General features: G+C 39.4%; 1 protein-coding gene across 1 annotated transcript; it reads left to right on the forward strand.

Moving 5' to 3' along the window:
- The first annotated feature begins 1,782 nt into the window (after nucleotides 1-1,782).
- Nucleotides 1,783-18,292, forward strand: kcnj14 (potassium inwardly rectifying channel subfamily J member 14). Its single transcript, XM_076890032.1, has 6 exons — nucleotides 1,783-1,973; nucleotides 10,141-10,249; nucleotides 10,398-11,335; nucleotides 11,817-13,614; nucleotides 14,544-14,861; nucleotides 15,911-18,292. Exons 4-6 carry the CDS (start codon nucleotides 12,553-12,555, stop codon nucleotides 16,139-16,141), a joined length of 1,611 nt encoding a protein of 536 aa, XP_076746147.1. The 5' UTR covers nucleotides 1,783-1,973; nucleotides 10,141-10,249; nucleotides 10,398-11,335; nucleotides 11,817-12,552; the 3' UTR covers nucleotides 16,142-18,292.
- Nucleotides 18,293-19,158: the final 866 nt, after the last annotated feature.

The raw sequence follows: 19,158 nt of genomic DNA on the forward strand, positions 1-19,158 counted from the left end.
TCACACTGCAAGCCTGCTGCAGACATTTCCCTCCAAACTGTAAAAACCAAAGTCAAGCAAGCACCCCATCACCTTTCCAAATCACTGTTGTACAATAAATATCAGTGTCTGAAGCTAAGCCATATTTGAAGCTAAACAGTGGAAATGTTGGCTCACTGTTTAGCAGTCAGAAATGAGCACTGCTGGTGGTTTAATGCACCATTACTTGCCAAACAAGTAAAAGGCAAAGTTTTGTTCCAGATGTACATATTTCTCCTCGCTGTTTGTTTTAAGCCACAACAGCTGCAACAATTTACCAGCATCATAACACAACACAAAAAGATCCAGAAGACCGTTTGACATGTATTTATCTATTTTCAGGCTTTTAAAAATATTGTTTATATGGAAAGAGGACAGAGCAGAGAGAAGGGCGAGATGGTTATGATGTCATTTTAACACCCATAACCATCAAAGATTATTTGAATTAGCAGATGTCTGTGCCTTTTAAACACAAAGGCCAAAAGGGCAAGCCCAGGAACCACATTAAAAAGGCACCAAATTGCAAAGAAATGTCTTTAAATTAATTTTGAAACCAATGTTCTGTTGTCTTAATAAAAACCTGGAGTTTCTTTCTAAAACTCGTGTTTTTCTGATAGTTTGCAAAGCCTGACATCACCATGCCGTCCCACGTCACCCTCTTTCTGCGTGACTCTTCCCCCCTCCTCCCGGAGAGTTTTCCATGGGTCAATTACAGTTACAACAGTGTTTTTACACCAGCACTTATCCTATTTTTAAAAAGACACACTCTGTAGACACACTTTGTACATACAACATGTATAATACATTGACTAAACATTTTCACTTGTCAGGACATTTTGATTTTCCACTGCATATACTTGTCGAGACAGCTTCAGCAGTGGCCGTGTGAGGCAGATAAATGAACACCATTAGGTTTAAAACATCCAAAGGTGTATGGGCTCACGTTGGTTGGATGCAGTTGATTGTTCTGGCTGTTGCCCCAAAATCTGATCCCCGTTTCCATAGAATGACTGAGCTTATGACATGGGTCACTTCTTGGCCTCCTTAACTGAGATTAAATCAGATTAGTAAAGGCAAACGCACAAACACACACTCACACACATGCACGGACGCACACAAACTAGTTAACTCAATACTCCGGTTACATAGTCACTGTCTGATGCTCTCTGTCTGTCCCTACAATTTACTTTCAGATATTTATTTTTGATTTTTTTTTGGTAATGTTTAAAATTAAAGACAGAAGACACTTTTAATGCAAGCCAAAATGTAAAAAATATATATAACATAAAAATAATCAGTATAACCATAAAAAATAATACTTTGTTCTTTGTAATAATCTAATAATGATCACATTTTCTACTTAAATTATTGTAAATTTAGCTTAAAATACAAGTCTCCTACACACAAAAAGCCAAAAAGAGGGATTACAAATAGATTGTTTTATTTTTAGTTTATTTTATCAGGATCCCATCGGCTACAGCAGAGCAGCAACTTATGGCATGGATCACTTCTTGGCCTCCTTATAAGGTTAAATGAGCTGAGTTTATTATTTAAAAAAAAAAAAAAGAATAATAACTTCCTTGTTTAACTAGCTATTCGTGTAATAATAAAAACACTAAAAATAACTTGAATGTAAAAAATAATCGGTGTTTGGGTTCTATATGTTGGGATATTACCCATATAAACTGTAATTCTGAGGCTGGTGTGACAAGGTCACTCCGGCATTCCGGCGAGGCGCATGCTCGTGTCTAGTTGGGAGCGCACAGCACGGCAGGGTGGACGCGCACAACAGCGACCTGAGGGCTCGCGGACAGAGCGCCAGCACGGGTCAGCTCGCGCAGCGGCTATTAATCATTAAAAAAAATAACCAAACAGCGGCTGGTTTAATAAGGAAACAACCCGAAGCACCAAACTGACGTGGCGCTGGTTTCATGGGAGGACGCTGTCAGCAGAGGGTAAGTGCTGATTGAATTTTGCTTTTCCTTAAATTTTGCTGATTGAAGGAAGTTCGCAGACACTAATTATGATTACAAACAGCCTGTAATTTTAGTTGTCGATATTTATATTATTTCGTACTGTAATACTCTGAAAACCCTCACATTTCTGCACCTTTAAATATCTGTGTCAGGTTTAAACCACTGTGTGATGTTTTATAGTCAAATCTCGAATTTAAATTTATTTTCACCTTAATTCACAATGTGCAGAACTGGAGGATTACTGGAGGAATAAATAAAGAAGCCAATGTTTTGTTTTGTTTTTTAAGAAAAACGAACAATGTCAGAGAGATAAGTTTGCCTTGAGCACCCAAACTTTAATCCTTTTCTGCCTTTGTGAGTCATAACCTGATAGGAAACACATCTGTATTTTTTTAAGGCTTTGAAATGAGGCAATACTTAACAACAAACGAGTACAAATGTGAAACACATGCAGCCTCCATCATTTCCAACCAGGTTTATTTTCTGGCAGCACTGGTAGGTACAGCAACGTTAAAGTGACATGGCATGGATCAGGATTTTTGAGGGTGGCACGTGGTCGGACCGCAGGTTGGACCAAAGTAAGGGATTATGAGATAACATTTTCTTCACCAGCCGATTAAATTTTTAAACAGCATTAAAGACCTTTAGGTGACTGTAAAGGAAACTAAGACAACTGATCAGTGCATAAATAGCACTGAAAGTTGGCATTTTGTTTCTTATAGTGAAAAGATATTGACGGATAGATACGTCAGCAACATCCATAAAGTTGGGAGAAATGAAAGTTACAGGGGAGAGAAAAAGGAAACAATCAGATGTTAATGTGGCTCAGTATTTCTCCCCATCATGGGTCAAGCTCCAACCCTGTGCTCACCTCACACAATGCAGCTTGACGGTATATTTAGGTAGAACCTCCTTGTTGGTAATTTCTCACACACACACACACACACACACACACACACACACACACACACACACACACACACACACACACACACACACACACACACACACACCTGTTTACAGATGTTACGTTTTGATTCCTTTTGTAGATTACAGCATATCACCAGTTATCAAAAATAAGAATTAATTAATTAATGTCAGCAGGATGATTCACTAAAAATATTAAAATATGTATTTGATGCTATTTCTGACATTTTTGATAAAGCTTCTCTTCCTGTTTTCTGCATTTATGTCACAATATTATCGTTGTTTGTTGCCTTATCTAAAAGTATCCTGTAATTTTACTCTCCTGTTCTTAATCGTTGTATTAGTCTTAGAGGTTCTTGAAATTGAACTAGCACTGGCATGTTGCTGGGGTGCATGTTATGATTGTCGGTTGGAGGAGATGGAGGTAGGAGATGGTGTTGCACATTATCCGATAGCTGAAGAGGATTATTTTTAGTTTATAAGAATAAACAATAACGATTTTAAGCTGCAGTTTGACTCTTCATTCATATAATGTATGTATCCTACACGTTGACTGTAGTACAGGGAGTGTAGAATTATTAGGCAAATGAGTATTTTGTCCACATCATCCTCTTCATGCATGTTGTCTTACTCCAAGCTGTATAGGCTCGAAAGCCTACTACCAATTAAGCATATTAGGTGATGTGCATCTCTGTAATGAGAAGGGGTGTGGTCTAATGACATCAACACCCTATATCAGGTGTGCATAATTATTAGGCAACGTCCTTTCCTTTAGCAAAATGGGTCAAAAGAAGGACTTGACAGGCTCAGAAAAGTCAAAAATAGTGAGATATCTTGCAGAGGGATGCAGCAGTCTCAAAATTGCAAAGCTTCTGAAGCGTGATCATCGAACAATCAAGAGTTTCATTCAAAATAGTCAACAGGGTCGCAAGAAGCGTGTGGAAAAACCAAGGCGCAAAATAACTGCCCATGAACTGAGAAAAGTCAAGCGTGCAGCTGCCAAGATGCCACTTGCCACCAGTTTGGCCATATTTCAGAGCTGCAACATCACTGGAGTGCCCAAAAGCACAAGGTGTGCAATACTCAGAGACATGGCCAAGGTAAGAAAGGCTGAAAGACGACCACCACTGAACAAGACACACAAGCTGAAACGTCAAGACTGGGCCAAGAAATATCTCAAGACTGGTTTTTCTAAGGTTTTATGGACTGATGAAATGAGAGTGAGTCTTGATGGGCCAGATGGATGGGCCCGTGGCTGGATTGGTAAAGGGCAGAGAGCTCCAGTCCGACTCAGACGCCAGCAAGGTGGAGGTGGAGTACTGGTTTGGGCTGGTATCATCGAAGATGAGCTTGTGGGGCCTTTTCGGGTTGAGGATGGAGTCAAGCTCAACTCCCAGTCCTACTGCCAGTTTCTGGAAGACACCTTCTTCAAGCAGTGGTACAGGAAGAAGTCTGCATCCTTCAAGAAAAACATGATTTTCATGCAGGACAATGCTCCATCACACACTAAAACTAAAAACAAACTAAAAACTACTTCCAACAACATTCAGCTTTGATATTAATGAGTTTTTTGGGTTCATTGAGAACATGGTTGTTGTTCAATAATAAAATTATTCCTCAAAAATACAACTTGCCTGATAATTCTGCACTCCCTGTATAGTGTCGCCTTTACTGCATATGGCCTCACTGAATCGTTGTTTGTGCTTTGAACAGATCAGTTAAAGCTCTGCATATTCATTGGATGCCGGGGTATGTCTGCACGTGTGGGGTCATGTGTATTAGCGGTGGCAGGGTACAACACCATTTTTAGATTTCTCTCCAGTATGGGGCAGTCATTTTTTTGTTTTAATATAATATGTATAAGATAAAATGGGGGATTAGAAGCAGTGTGAACATACTGATGTTGGTTCTAACATTATCGGTCCTGTCTGCATGCTTTTCAGCCTTCTGAGTATTTTCTTAATTAGAAAAGTGCTGTGTTGCGTTTTAACCACCACATTGCTTTATGCGCTGTCTTAACTCCGAGATTAACATTTGGTTGTCATCACACAATGACCTCTGTCACAGCGAACAGCTGAGCGAGGACCGGAAGCAGTAAATTTTCAATTAGATGGAATAAGGCTGAATGCCAGGATGATCACATGCTTGTGCTTATGATCAGATGCTGCTGTAGCAGGGTGTGTGCACATTGGCTGGCAGAAAATTGGTAACTACTTCACCCTAGCTGTGCACAGTAAAACATCTCTTTTACTGGAAAACAATGTTCCAAATTTTAAGGGTCTTTTTCTCCTGACATACATTTAAAAATTCATTAGCTCCAGCTGAAATGTTAGCAGTCTGGCTGCACTGCAGGTAAGGTAGGATCCAGGAAAAAGTATGAACTCCTATGTCCCCTGTTAAAACTGTTTACTATGAGTCAAGCAGTGATCTTACTTAAAGGTTAATATGGGCTGGGGTCCCATAGTGTATATTCAGAGCACGGTTACTCTTGGGGATCATTAGGAAATGTTCAGCCTCACGTCTTTCTCCATCAGTGTAAACATGAATCAGACAACACAGTAACACCACCTGTCCAATGTTCTCTATGCTCCCCTTATTCTGCTGAAATGCATTTGATCCATTTGTTTTTAAGGAGATGTTTACTTGAAAAAGCTCAAGTTAAAACTGAACTGTGGAGCAAGCTTATTTAATTTCAGTTTAATATCATAATAAATTCATGGCTAGTTAATGCAAAGTTATAGCATCGTGTATTAAAGCCATGTTAACTATTTCATATATTTTGCTTCTCTCTTTCTCTTGCATCTTTGGCACAAATATATACTAACAGACTTGTCCTATGAGTAGCTGTTTGTTTTGCACGCACACATTCAAAGCAGACAGTTATATTTTATATACGGTCTGTCAAATCATTTTTACTAAAAATCTCCCCATAGATGACCTTTTTTATTCCAAAATAGCATTTCTGTAGGGTTTTTTTTTCTGCAGAGAAGGAATTTCCATTCTCTCAAAGAAGTTTTTGTCATAGAAATAACTGCATTTAAATAACACAAATAACAAGAAACTGCAAAGATATCTGTAAGATTAATTCTTGTACATGCTGAATTTTCCCTTTCCTGTTGCTGATGACCACTTATGACCACAGGGCACCCCCTCATTATAAATCCAGGTTTAATCCCAGTTCTTTCTCAATTATAATATTACTTAATATTCTGATGTAACTGTTACTGTTTGGTAATGTGAACACCTGCCAGCTGTAGCTATTGTAACATAAATTATTGATTAGATCTGGAAAAAAGGTCACAGCAGTGTTGTGCATTTACGTACTTATATTTTCAGGCTTTGCTTATAGATTTTCTGGAGAAATTTCTTTGTGCATATAGAACATGATTAAAATCTGCCTTGCATTGTGAGGTTTCATATATAAATTAAGCCTAAATAAAAGACATGGAGAGAAAATGGCTTGACAATGAGCCAAGGGATGTTGCGAGAGAGGGACAAAGACCCAATCCGTGTCCTGGTTTCTGACCTCCATTGATCAATATGACTTATTGATGTCCCTCTATATTACTGTGGCTTCACAATGTAGAGGCTCACTAGGTTCTGTGTTGTATGCTGTATTCACAATGGTGATAAAACCTAAATACCTTAAAGACCAAAAATGGGATGCGAAAATTTCTGGCTCATTGTTTTCTTGAAGAAAAAAGGAAATAGGGCGGCTCAGCCGTGTACCAGAAGAGGCAAAAATACTTATGGTACTGCAACGTGAAGTTTATTCAATACATCTTTCAATGACAGTCGAATCATATCCTTTGCAAATCTAATCTGGCCACATAACACTTTAATATGCCAAGATAATCTGGATAGAACGGGGACAGGGGAGGTGCCAGAGACCGGCAAAATAAATCATGAGAGACCTGGTGTGAAAGAAAGCACAGAAAAGTAGGTGGTGAGAGTGGATTAGTGTGGTCCTGCACGGGAACGATAAATGCAATCATTAAAGCACCTGTTCTGTCAAGTCAGTGGGTTAATGTTGAGATCAAAGCTATTCCAAGCACTAACAACCTGTGGATATGCTCAAAATGTCATTATTAACAGTCTAACACTCTCTAGATTATAAAGGACATTATTACGAAAGTTGTTGGGTTATCATTTTGATGCTACAGTTACATATGCTGGTATTTCTGTAAGGTTTCTCTTTGTTTGCTTAATTAAAAAAGTTAATATCACAGGAGAATTTAAAAAAATATATCTATATTGTATTTATTGTTACAACAAATGGCTCAGCACAACACAACACCTGGTCTGTATGAATCAAACCAAGCAGTGACAGATGTGATCAGCAGTGACCTTGTTGTAAACAGGCACCAAAGGTTTGCAGTCGCTGATGAGATTTCAAACCACCGAAATGACTCAAGAGTTAGCAAAGCAAAAACTTTTCCCTTGAATGCAACAAGCAAGTCAAATATACCAGCGGAAAGACTTTCCAAGACATAAAAATGTTTTTCTTTACAGTATATGGAAGGACATCATAACACCCATTCGAGCAGGCTTTAACAATTTTTGATATCCTGGAAGTAGAGATGAAGGGTCCATTTTCAAAGACATTCCCAGTTTTCTTTCCATACTCCATGTCTATCCAATAGGATAACAGTTTTGTACAGTTACACAGTTTTTTATTTTTTATGTTCTTCTTCACTGATGTCTACTCCGAATGGCTTTTTGGATTTGTTTGGTCAAAGGACTGACAGAGATGATTAGTCTGATCACGTTGCCCAGCTGCAGGGCTGCAGATGAGATGCTTCTCTGGAAGCAACAACTTCACACATGTAATTTTCCCACATAGCCCTCCATGAATGCTCTTGTATGAGGAATCATTTGAGATATTTGGCACCTCAACACGATAAGGTTAGGCAACACAACGATACATACACTCTCATATCAGCCACATGCACGCCTCTCTCATCGCCTACTCCAGTGGCTGTTGCGAGTCATCAAATGACAAGTCAGCCCAGAGATAGCCGATGTGAGAACTTGTTCTTTGGTTGGCACGAGTTACAGTAGAAGTATGAAGGTCAGGACTGCCTACTGGGTTATTTCTTTATTAAGTAAACACTGGGCAGCATAAGCATGTAAATCGTAAATCACATTATCATAATGTTAGTGTGCAGTTTGGTGTAAAATTTGACCATAAAAGACTTTAGGGTTCATTTTGATTTCAGTCTGGCGTTCGAACAATTTCCACAGTGTTGCAGTCACATGTTATATATCAGTTTCTACATGAGGATGTGCCAGGAGCATAAAGACGCATTTGGATGCAGCTCTCAAAGCAGGATGATACTCATACTGACACATACTGTCATATTAGTATATTTGGTGTCCCTCTGTTGTTCCTTTGTACTTTCAGTGGAAGTTTTCTGTATTGCACCAGATTATTACCTTTTAACATAAATGCTAATGTGCATTTATAATTGTTGTTGTAGCTGGCATCGTGTTGGAAATGAGGTGAATATTTCTCAGTGGGGATGATTGTGCTGCAGGAGTGATTACTTCTCCTGCATTAATTCTGAAAGTGGACTACATGTAGCTTGTAGTGAGTTTTTCAAGGCTGCAGATAGATGTCTAACAATTGCAGTAAACTAGCTATGTGAACTTTGTCTTGTCTATTTGATCTGTATTTTCATCTTCAGGTGCTGTTACCAGTAGGTTACAAAAACAATAATATCATTGCTGAACATTGATGAATTAAGTGTTATTATGAACTTAATGACTTCTTTCTTTATTCCTGCTTTTTTAAATAAATGTCACATTCTGCAGTATAGCTCACCCTATTAAACTGGAGCCACTGCTCTTTATATTCAAGCATCACAAGAGTAAATCATGGTATCAGAGCTCCATCAATGGTACTGACTTATTTTTAATTGCTTATGCACAGCTTTTTGCATACTAATATAGACTCATCTGCCACTTCATTAGTTACACCTTGCTAATTCTGAGTTGGATCCCTTTTGCCTTCAGATCTGCTTTAATTCTTCGTGGCATAAATTCAACAAGATGCTAGAAACATTATTAGAGATTTAGCTTCATATGGACATGTCAGCATCACACAGTTGCTGCAGATTTGATGGCCGCTTATTAATGATGTGAATAAGAAGATGGTTACACTGTTTCAATAAAGTGATGCTTATGATCAGCAACCAGACTAATCTAGACTGTGGCAATTAAATGGTTCTCATTTGGTTCCAAGTGTGCCAGGAAAATATCCCTCACACCATTTACATCACCAAGCAACCTGAGTTGTTGACATAAGGCAAGATAGATGCATGGTTCATGTTGTTTATGCTAACTTGTGACCCTACCATCTGAATATCGCAGCAGAAATTAAGACTCACCAGAGCAGGCAGCATTTTTCCAATCTTGCAAATGGAAGTTGCCTGATTTTGGTGAGGGTATATGAACCGTAGCCTCAGTTTCCTGTTCTTTGCTGACAGCATCCAGTTTGGTCCTCTGCCACTATACCCAATCTGCTTCAAGATTTGACGTGCTGTGCATGCTCTTCTGCATACTGTGGTCATAACAAGTGGTTATTTAGTTATTTTAAGTCTGGCTATTCTTCTCTGACCTTGGGTATTAACAGTGAATTTTCACCCAGAGAAATGCTGCTCGCTGGTTAGTTTCTCTTTTTCTGGACATTTTCTGTAAATCTTTGAGATGACTGGAAAATTCCAGCAAATCAGCAGTTTCTGAAATGCTCACCAGCTGATCTGACACCAACAACCATGTCACATTCAAAGTCACTTAAATCACCTTTCTTCCCCATTCTGATACTCGGTTTGAACATCAGCAGCTCATCTCAATCCTGTCCACAAGCCTAAAAGCATTCAGTTACTACCATGTGATTGGCTAATTAGAAAACTCAAGTCATAGTTTAAAGTTAGGCTGAGAATTTCCAGTGGGTTGACATTTGTTAGATGCAATTACTTAGTATATTCTACCATTTCTTTCTATAACACAAGTAGCTATTTGCAAGACTTCAGATGATTAGCAGATAGGCCTCTCAGTTGCCTCTGTAAGTATAAATAAGTGAGCTACTTCTTGTGTTGTGTTTTTTACATTTTTTAATGGTGGATACATTTTAATGGTCACTGCAAATATTGCTGCATAACATGCGGATATAAACATGCATTTTTCTCTTTGTTTCTCTTCTCTTTTTCTCTGATAGGTACATCTGGGTCAAGCTACAAGAAGGTCTGATTTTTCATCTTAACACTATCCACAAAAAAGCAACCAATGAACTGCATTTGATAAACCAGAGGGATACACTAACAAAGGTAAGTGTCTGATCGACAAACAAGATTTTAGCAGTTTAGCTTCTCATTGCCTTTTGACTTGGCAACATGATAATTTAAACTAGTGCTGATACTTCCTTCACATTTATATTCTCCTTTCTGTTTGTTTCTTAAAAATTTCTTTTTTAAGTCTGCAGTGGGTTAGGCGTGATGATCCAAACATAAAGGGATACAGAACAGTCACCGAAACCTCAATAAGGGAAACGGAATAAGAAGCAGACTCTTTCATTTCCTTCTTCTGTGACTCTTCCCTTCCCTCAGATCAACAAAGCTCAGTGCTCTCACTGAACATGTGTCAAAAAAGGAGGCCAACACTCAAGCAAAGATGAACCCCTATGTTACTTCTCACTTCAGGAGGGATCTCTTCCCCCATTTTCATTTGTTGTAGACTTTTTGTTTACCCTGCTTTTACTGGTTGGATGCAATGACTTGCTCTGTATTTGGAAAGTTATAGCAACAGCTCTTGCTTCTTGCTTTGCTGTTCTCTCTGTACCTTCAGCAGTGCACGGTTATGGTTGAGTAACTGATTTTGTTCACTGGTTACTAAATGATTATGGGTTGCATGATCTTTACACTCTGTCAGGATTCAGTTGTAAGGGTCTCTGGGAATGATTGGGCAAGGTAAATGATAATATTACAAGCACATCCTTTTCATTATCAGATGTATTTGCATGTTTTTCTTGCTTAACTTAAGCCTTTAGTAATCATTTCGATATATTGATGATTTTGTATACTTTTGCATGCTCATTAGTTGATAACTTGTGGTTCACTTTAAAGATTCTCTAGCATGCTGATGTTTTTTGTTTTTGTTTTTGTTTCCTTTTTTTTAATATCTGCAAATAACTTTTTATTTGAGGAACCTCTTTGATGCTCAAATAGCCTTCGTGATCTGGTTCAAACAGGGATGCCAAGTAAGAGTCTACAAGGCACAAAAACTGTTACAGCCTCCTGCTTAGACATACACCTGACCTGTGAACTCTGGAGCTTGACCTCTGCAGAAAACAGATCAAATCATGTGATTGCTGTTCTCAACTTTTGACTCTTTATAAATCTTCCACGTAAAGCTAAGTAAGTTTAGAGATAGTCAAAATAATCATCCTCTGTTGTTTTCTTCATTTTTTCTAATCTGTTGTCAGGCGTAGGTGATTTCTCAGCCCTAACGCTGAGCTGTGTTGAGGTATATCTTTGTTGTGGCTGTAAATGTAGTTATTGGCCAATATTATCCAGGAGGCAGTGCACAAAATACTTCTTTGAGAATCTGACAATGGCCATTAAACAGTTTTGCAGACACTTAAAAAGAACATGTGAAATTGTAAAGGCAGTGACATGATTGGAAAAGAAATGGCAAACAAATCATGTTTTTTTTTTTTCAGTTGGGTCCCTGGTGTTGGGAACAAAAGTTGTATTTCCTTTATCTGTGAAAAAAAAGTGATGAGAATAGCTTAAGCCAGCCGAATCAAGATATCTTGGCAATGAATTATGAATGATAAATAATAACAGTAGAGATTTGATGGTTTTGTATTGTCTTTTTCCTCATGCCCTTCTCAAGTGGTTGTGAAAGTGGAGAGAAGTTTGATCGTAAGAATTGGCATGTTTCTTTCTTGTTTCAACTGCATGTTGGAAGTTATCATACTGTTTGACCTGAATTTGGCTTTGTGTTCTCTGCGTACGTTGTATATCATCACATTTCTATCCCATTGTCTTGCTCCATTGCATTATCAGCTTATATTTTTTGAAGTGTTTATCAAATGAGTCCTGCTCAAGCAAAAAACCTCAAGACTATCCTTTTAGTGTTTTCAACTATATAGAACCAATCCTGCATGTTTTTCTGATGTATGTCAAAGTTAGCCCAGCTCTACCACTCCTTGTCAAATGAAATTTTGCAGATCACAGAGTTGGACTCTTTGGGCTGCTATTGAAGTCATTCTTTTCAGCTCACCTCCTTTCACTAAAGTGACTGTGATTTAAGGTCATTGGTTGTTACTGAACTCACACTACAAGAAAGCCCATTAGCTTGCTGGGAATCCATTACTGAAAGGACTGACTGTACGGAGTAACAGAATAAAAAGTTGTGGAAGAGACACTGAAGAAAGTGATTGACCAATGGCCTTGGAGGGTGTTATCCTCTGGTTACCATTGGGCGCCATGGACCTACAATTATCTCTGTATTAAAAGAGACTGACTGTGACATTAACACCACACATAATTTCACTGACGGTATCGAGGTGCTTATTCATTACATCGATAAACAAGGCACACTTATAAATACAGAGAACTCATAGCAGATGATGGGGGCAGCACGTGTAAAACGACGCTTCAGTGCTGTGGTGGATGGGCCAGTGGAGGAGGAGGAGGTCATGAGGCTAGCACAGAGTGCTGCAGATACATCTGGCGGAGGGGGGAGCCCAGCGGGGTCAGGGACCCCAACCAGCCCCTCTCCGACCCATGCCCTCAATGGCAAAGCTCTGCCTCTTCAAAGCAACACCAACAATGCCCGGAGGCATGGTGCCATTGGAGAGTCAGCTGGAGGAGATGCAGAAGGAGAAGGTGGGTTGAGAGGAGGAAGAATGTGTTCAGGGCCCAAGAGTGGAAGAGGCAGTAGTGTAGGAGGGAGAGGGGAAGGCCGTTCTTCATCAGATCAGGATTCACTCTCTTCCCCCTCCACTACCAGCCGCCGGCGCAATAGGCGCTCAACCCGCCGGCCCCGACAACGCTTTGTGGGCAAGGACGGACGCTGCAACGTCACCTTTGTCAACATGAGCGAGAGGGGCCAGCGGTACCTCAGTGACCTCTTTACCACTTGCGTGGACATCCGCTGGCGATGGATGCTGGTCATCTTCACTCTCTCCTTCGTTCTCTCCTGGCTGCTCTTTGGATTTGCCTTCTGGCTCATTGCCTCCGCACATGGAGACCTCTCCATTCGGCTTACCTCCAGCTCAAGTTCATCTCCGGGATCAGGAGATGCTGGCTCTGGAGGAGAGTCTGATAGAGAGGCAGTGGTTGAGGAGCCATGCTTCTTCCAGGTGAACAGCTTCATGGCAGCCTTTCTGTTCTCCTTGGAGACGCAGACATCCATCGGTTATGGCTTCAGAAGTGTGACCGAAGAATGTCCCCTGGCGGTGGTGGCGGTCGTTTTGCAGTGCATTGTGGGCTGCATAATTGACGCCTTCATCATCGGGGCAGTCATGGCAAAGATTGCCAAGCCCAAGAAGCGCAACGAGACCCTGGTGTTCTCCAACACTGCTGTTGTGGCGTTGAGAGATGGAAAACTCTGTATGATGTGGAGGGTCGGAAACCTACGCAAAAGCCACCTGGTAGAAGCACACGTCAGAGCACAACTACTAAAGGTAAGTGGAAAAAATACAAATAATCATACTGATGAAAAAAGAGGCCAGAAAACAACCCTGACATGAAAAAGGTCAAAGAAGTTATCTGGTGATTGTAACGGAGTCAAAGTCAGGAATGCACCAAATAATAGAGGTTGCTACTGTGATAGAGCAGTGGAGGGAAAAAAAGAGAAAGAGAGAGGGCTGAGACCATCTGGCCCGTATTCTGTGGACCGTAGTTAATGAGAGCTTGTTTTATTTTCCCTCAGGGGTTAGGAAGATTTACCATGGATTAACTTGCCCACAATTCTTTAACTAAGGACCATTGTCCTTCGTCATCTCATTTCCTCTTGTATACTGTATCACTGTGGGTTCTGTGATTGTTTTCTATGACTACTGAAGTTTACCCTAATGTTTGTCCTTATATCTGTAGTTTGCATGTGTGTTCCCTCAGGATTTTCTGTAGGATCAAAATCTGTAGCACATTTTGGCTGCAGTGTGGAGAATTTGATCTCTTTTAATAGCATGACCATATCAAAGTTTAGGCAGGGCAGATGGGATTAAGTTTGAGGATGAAGGGAATACAATTGTGAGTGCTAAAACTGGATATTGTTCAAAAGCAAGGTTGGGTGAGTGATAAGCCTATGGCTTGGCAAGGTGACTAAAGAAGTGCATAGTGAGATTCAGCTGAATATAATAACCAAATGCTAGACAATTCGGTCAGGGTAAGATTATTAATTTACAATGCTTTCATCAGATTACCTTTAGAAAATGTCAAGTGTTACCTTCAAGGTGATATCACGATGTAATTAATTAACCTTTGTTCCAATAATAAAAATCTTTCTGTTTTCTTTTTAATATTTCCTCAAAAGCCTTAATGAACTGAAATATCTAATGTGGGATGTGATATGGACCAAATAATGACTTTTACATTTCAAACCTGCTCCCAGTCAAGGGTGACACCAGAGGGAGAGTACCTCCCACTGGACAACGTGGACATCAACGTGGGGTTTGACACCGGCACTGACCGCATCTTCTTGGTCTCGCCTGTAACAATTGTCCATGAAATCAATGAAGAGTCGCCTTTCTTTGAGATGGACCAAAAAACGCTGGAGAACGACTCTGACCTGGAGGTGGTGGTCATACTTGAAGGCATGGTGGAGGCCACAGCCATGACCACGCAGTGCCGCAGCTCCTATCTGGCTACTGAAATCCTCTGGGGACACCGCTTTGAACCAGTGCTCTTTGAGAGGAAAGATGGCTACCAGGTGAAAACAGAAGTACAGACAGAAAACTCTTTTTTCCATTTAATCCTGACACAGCTTCCAGTCTTTAAATCTAAGACCATTTTACGTCATCACTGATGCATAGCCTTGACGTCATATATATTTTACCAGGTTTTTTGATAAAATAGGAGTGAAGCTGAGCAAACTAAATATAATTCAGTGTGTTTCTCCATTTATAATTTAGTAGCAAAGCCTCAGTGGTGCCAAAAAAAGAGTGGAGTTGATGTTTAAAACTTTGATAGTCTTTGATAATCAACTTAATCCTGTCTGAGCTGCTGATTGGGTAATAGTTAGTCAATCTGCAACATTTTGTGTTACCATTAATTGAAAAGGCTATGAGTCATTCTCTTCCCTCAATTCTGCTGTTATATCTCAGATTGCATACTTTCGTGTTTACACTTGCTACTTTCAGCATGTTTACATTAACAAGCATAGCTACATGCAGGGAAATACCACCACCATGGTAATGTGTTCATAACAGTCAAGAAGTTATGTTTTCACTCTCAATAGTTGGCATGTGTTGACGTGTTGTTTGGTGTTAACGTGTGTTTCCTTGCTGTCTGCAAAGTAGAAGCTAGATATTTGGCCAAAGGCTTGACAACCTATGTGACAAAGCACGTGAAAATGCAGACCGAGAATCCCGACTGTGCACAGAAACAACCAAGAGATGATGCAATCCAGAACAGCCAGACTTCATCAGCCAGAAAGCATCAGAAATTTAGCATTACACAGATTTTAAAATTAAGCATCAGCAAAAGTAAAACTCTATCAGCCCTAATTGTACATTACATAACATATGTATTGTTTTGCTCCTGGGAGAGAACAAAAGTCACTTTAAGATTGGATCTTGAAAGGCATCAGCATACAAAAATATGCCAAATCAAACATGCAGGTGAATAAGGAAGCACTCAGAAGTAGCGTCTTCTATTCAGCAATAAACATTCTTCAACTAAACATCAGCAGAGTTGTATTGTCATTTTGAGCCTTTTGAGCATTTAATTAAAAGTCACTGCTCTATGCTTTTTTTCCAGGTGGATTACTCATTTTTCCATCGGACCTATGAAATCCCGAACACACCTTCCTGCAGTGCTAAAGATCTGGCCGAGCAGAAATACATTCAGAGTTCACGGTCATCATTCTGTTATGAGAACGAAGTAGCTCTGCAGCTTGCCTCCCCCGACGGTGAGCTGGGTCAAAACCTTGAGTTTGCCTCCCCACCGACCCGGAGGCAATCCATGGCAGAACATCTCCACTACAACTGAACGGAAGGCAAAAAGACAGGAAACCGACTTCAGAGAATGAACTGATATGATGATGGGAGACAGAATAGTAGAGAGAGCCTTGAATAAACCAGTGTACAATAAAGGATAGGAAGAAACGCTATTTACAGAAGAGGAAGAAATATTTAGTGCGAACATTAGCAAGTTTGGTGTTACTCTTTTGGTGAGTTGGGTTTAGTACACTGACCTAGTTGTCTAATTGGTCCTGGCAATCTTTCAAAATCATTGAAAACTGCTAAGTCTCACATCTGGCCCATCACTACCACAGCACACAGTCTGACTCTAATACCTGACTGACAAGGGTATGCAACAGCGCCCCATGGTGGCTACCACATGTAATTGACCCTCAATTTTTATGACGGGAAGATTTTGACCTCTGTTGGAGGTAATGTTTTAGCTTCTGAGGAATGTATTCCACTAAGATGCTCACTTATCACTTTTGTTCTTTTGTTCTTTTATTTTCTTATGGTAAGTATGGATTATGCACTTTTTGACATCACGGACTTAGAATGTATTTGAGATAAGCCAAAGCAGAGCAACAGTAACATGGAGAAACAGCTTTAAACTAGCAGCGGTTTTGAGATGTTTGTTCCATGTAGATGTATTTTCTCTGTGTTGTTTGTTTTTTGGCTTTTTTCCATGTGTGATGCAAAGAAAAAGATGTTCACTGATTGTAAACTTTTCTTGATTTTAACATTTTGTGTTGAGTGGAATAGCATGATTGTAGGGTCTCAGACCACACAGGTGATCCAGATGTGATGATCGCCATGCATTGTTTTATGGCGCTACTATCAAAGTATGCTGTTATCTCTTATGTCTGTAAAAGCAGCCTCGCTATTGTTTTGGTGTGCTATTTTTGCATTATTGTACACTTTAACTGAGCTATAATACTGTAATCTTTTAAGTGTTGGTGGTGCAGACTGAATAGTGAATATAAGGCAATAGCATTGGAGACCTACACTCACTTTCCATTTCTACAATTCTGCAAGAAGTGACTGAAGATCCAACTGGAAACTACATCAGACTCCCAAAAAATTAAATCTGGGTTGTTGGGAGTTTTTTGGCTCATAAAATCATGTAATTTCCTTAGGTGGTAGGTGGTGCCTTCATAACAGAGCAGACATTTTGCAAATGTCCCTTCATCTGCATGATGTTGAAAATGTCCTTGAATTGTATTTTTTTATCATGTGCATTTGCAAGATGACCACTTTTAGTGTGCAGTATGTGCTAAGATGAAAAAAACTGAGAAATCCCCATATAAACATGCCGTGATGAATGAATCTTTTACCCGTAATATAATGTAAGCTATGTAATAGTTGCACTTTCTAGATATATTACAAAGCACCTGAGATATTTCTGTTTATTTTAACATTAATAATTAAGAGTAAATAATGCCACCTCAGTATGTAAGTGTTTGATTGCAGCATGTGTTGGCAAAGTGTGGGGGCCGCAATGCCGTGTTGAGTGTTGACCAGTAATCAGCCTGTCCGACGCACAACCTGGAAACTTGTTGTTTGCACTTTGCACTAATTATGGAGACTAATATCACTGATGAAACTTTATAAAAGCACAGTAGTGTTGCAGGAACAGCACAGGCTAACTTCAGTGCATCGATCGCAGTGTTCTGACTGATAACATATTATCTCTTATAAATAGTGTTAATGCTGTTCCATGTCTGTCTTCCCTTTCACTTCTCTATTATGGCTACCATTTTCTATTTATAGGCTGCACAGGAGGTCATGTCATTTTCTCCCTGCATCCACTTCCATGAAATGTAACTTGAACTTACAGCACCATCACTTTACTATGATGGGACTTTTTAAACACAGCAGAAAGAAATAGATGGATTGATTTGGATTCACTTTTCACAGTACAGTACATTTTATACATAGTGTAAAGAACAGAGTAGTATAATGTAATACCTCTTTTTTAAATAAATTAAGTGATATGAAATCGACAAAAGCTACTGTTCTAGGATTTGGGGGGATTTTCTGAGGAGAAATTTTTCTTTTCTTTTTTTTTGCTCCAGCAGACACTAGATATATAATTTCAGAGCTGCCTCAGGCACAAAGCACTTCCAGAAAAAAGAGAACAGTGTTATAGAAGAAATAAAACATGGGGATTCAATTGTGATTATTGGGTGTGTCCTTATTTATACTCCTTGCACTCTCTGTACTTCACCCAGTTAGCCTATGTTTTAAAAGGACATTCCACTGCAGCAATTTTACATGAATATCTTCCTTGTGTTGTACTTTCAGTGATTATTTCAGCCAATTACAGAAAATGTGACTAAACAGTTACTGAGTTATTTATAAAGGGGGAAAAAAAACTTTATGATGTAAGTGAAACTGTAGTAATCAAGTGTAATTTGATTAATATGTTTACCCCTTATTTTCTTATCAAAATTCAAATATTAAATGAAAATTATATCACTGCTGATGAATCAGACGTAGAAACACAGCCCGCGAAAAGAATTGTGTTCTGACTAAAAGGACACAGAGCAGGTGTGGCACGGGTGATAAATGTAACCAAGTCAACCAAATATGATTTTTTTTAGGGAATATAAACAAGGGTTTGATGCAAATCATTAATTCACTGCTGTTCAGCTTGTTTCCTTTTTTTTTCTTTTATTGAGCAAGCAGCACGGTGGGACAGTGGTTAGCGCTTTTGCCTCACAGCAAGAAGGTCCTGAGTTTGACTTCAATATTTGGCTGCTGACTTTCCGTGTGTCTCTGGGTGCTTTGGCTTCCCCCCACAGTCCATAGACATACAATTAGTGGAACTGAATTAACCGGTGACTCTAAATCACCCATAGGTGTAAACCTACCCCACCCAATGAACAAATGGGTGGGGTAAAAAAACAACAAAAAAAACATGCCAAGTTGAACAGAAAAAGAAAGTTTTCCTGCTTATGCTATGGTAATTCCTCGTGGGGCATTCTCTAAAGGTTCTCAGGAATTTTGTGACATGTAGGTCTGTATTAGAGAATAGAATAGAAT

Source organism: Maylandia zebra, linkage group LG11, assembly GCF_041146795.1.
Source record: "Maylandia zebra isolate NMK-2024a linkage group LG11, Mzebra_GT3a, whole genome shotgun sequence".
Lineage (NCBI taxonomy): Eukaryota > Metazoa > Chordata > Actinopteri > Cichliformes > Cichlidae > Maylandia > Maylandia zebra.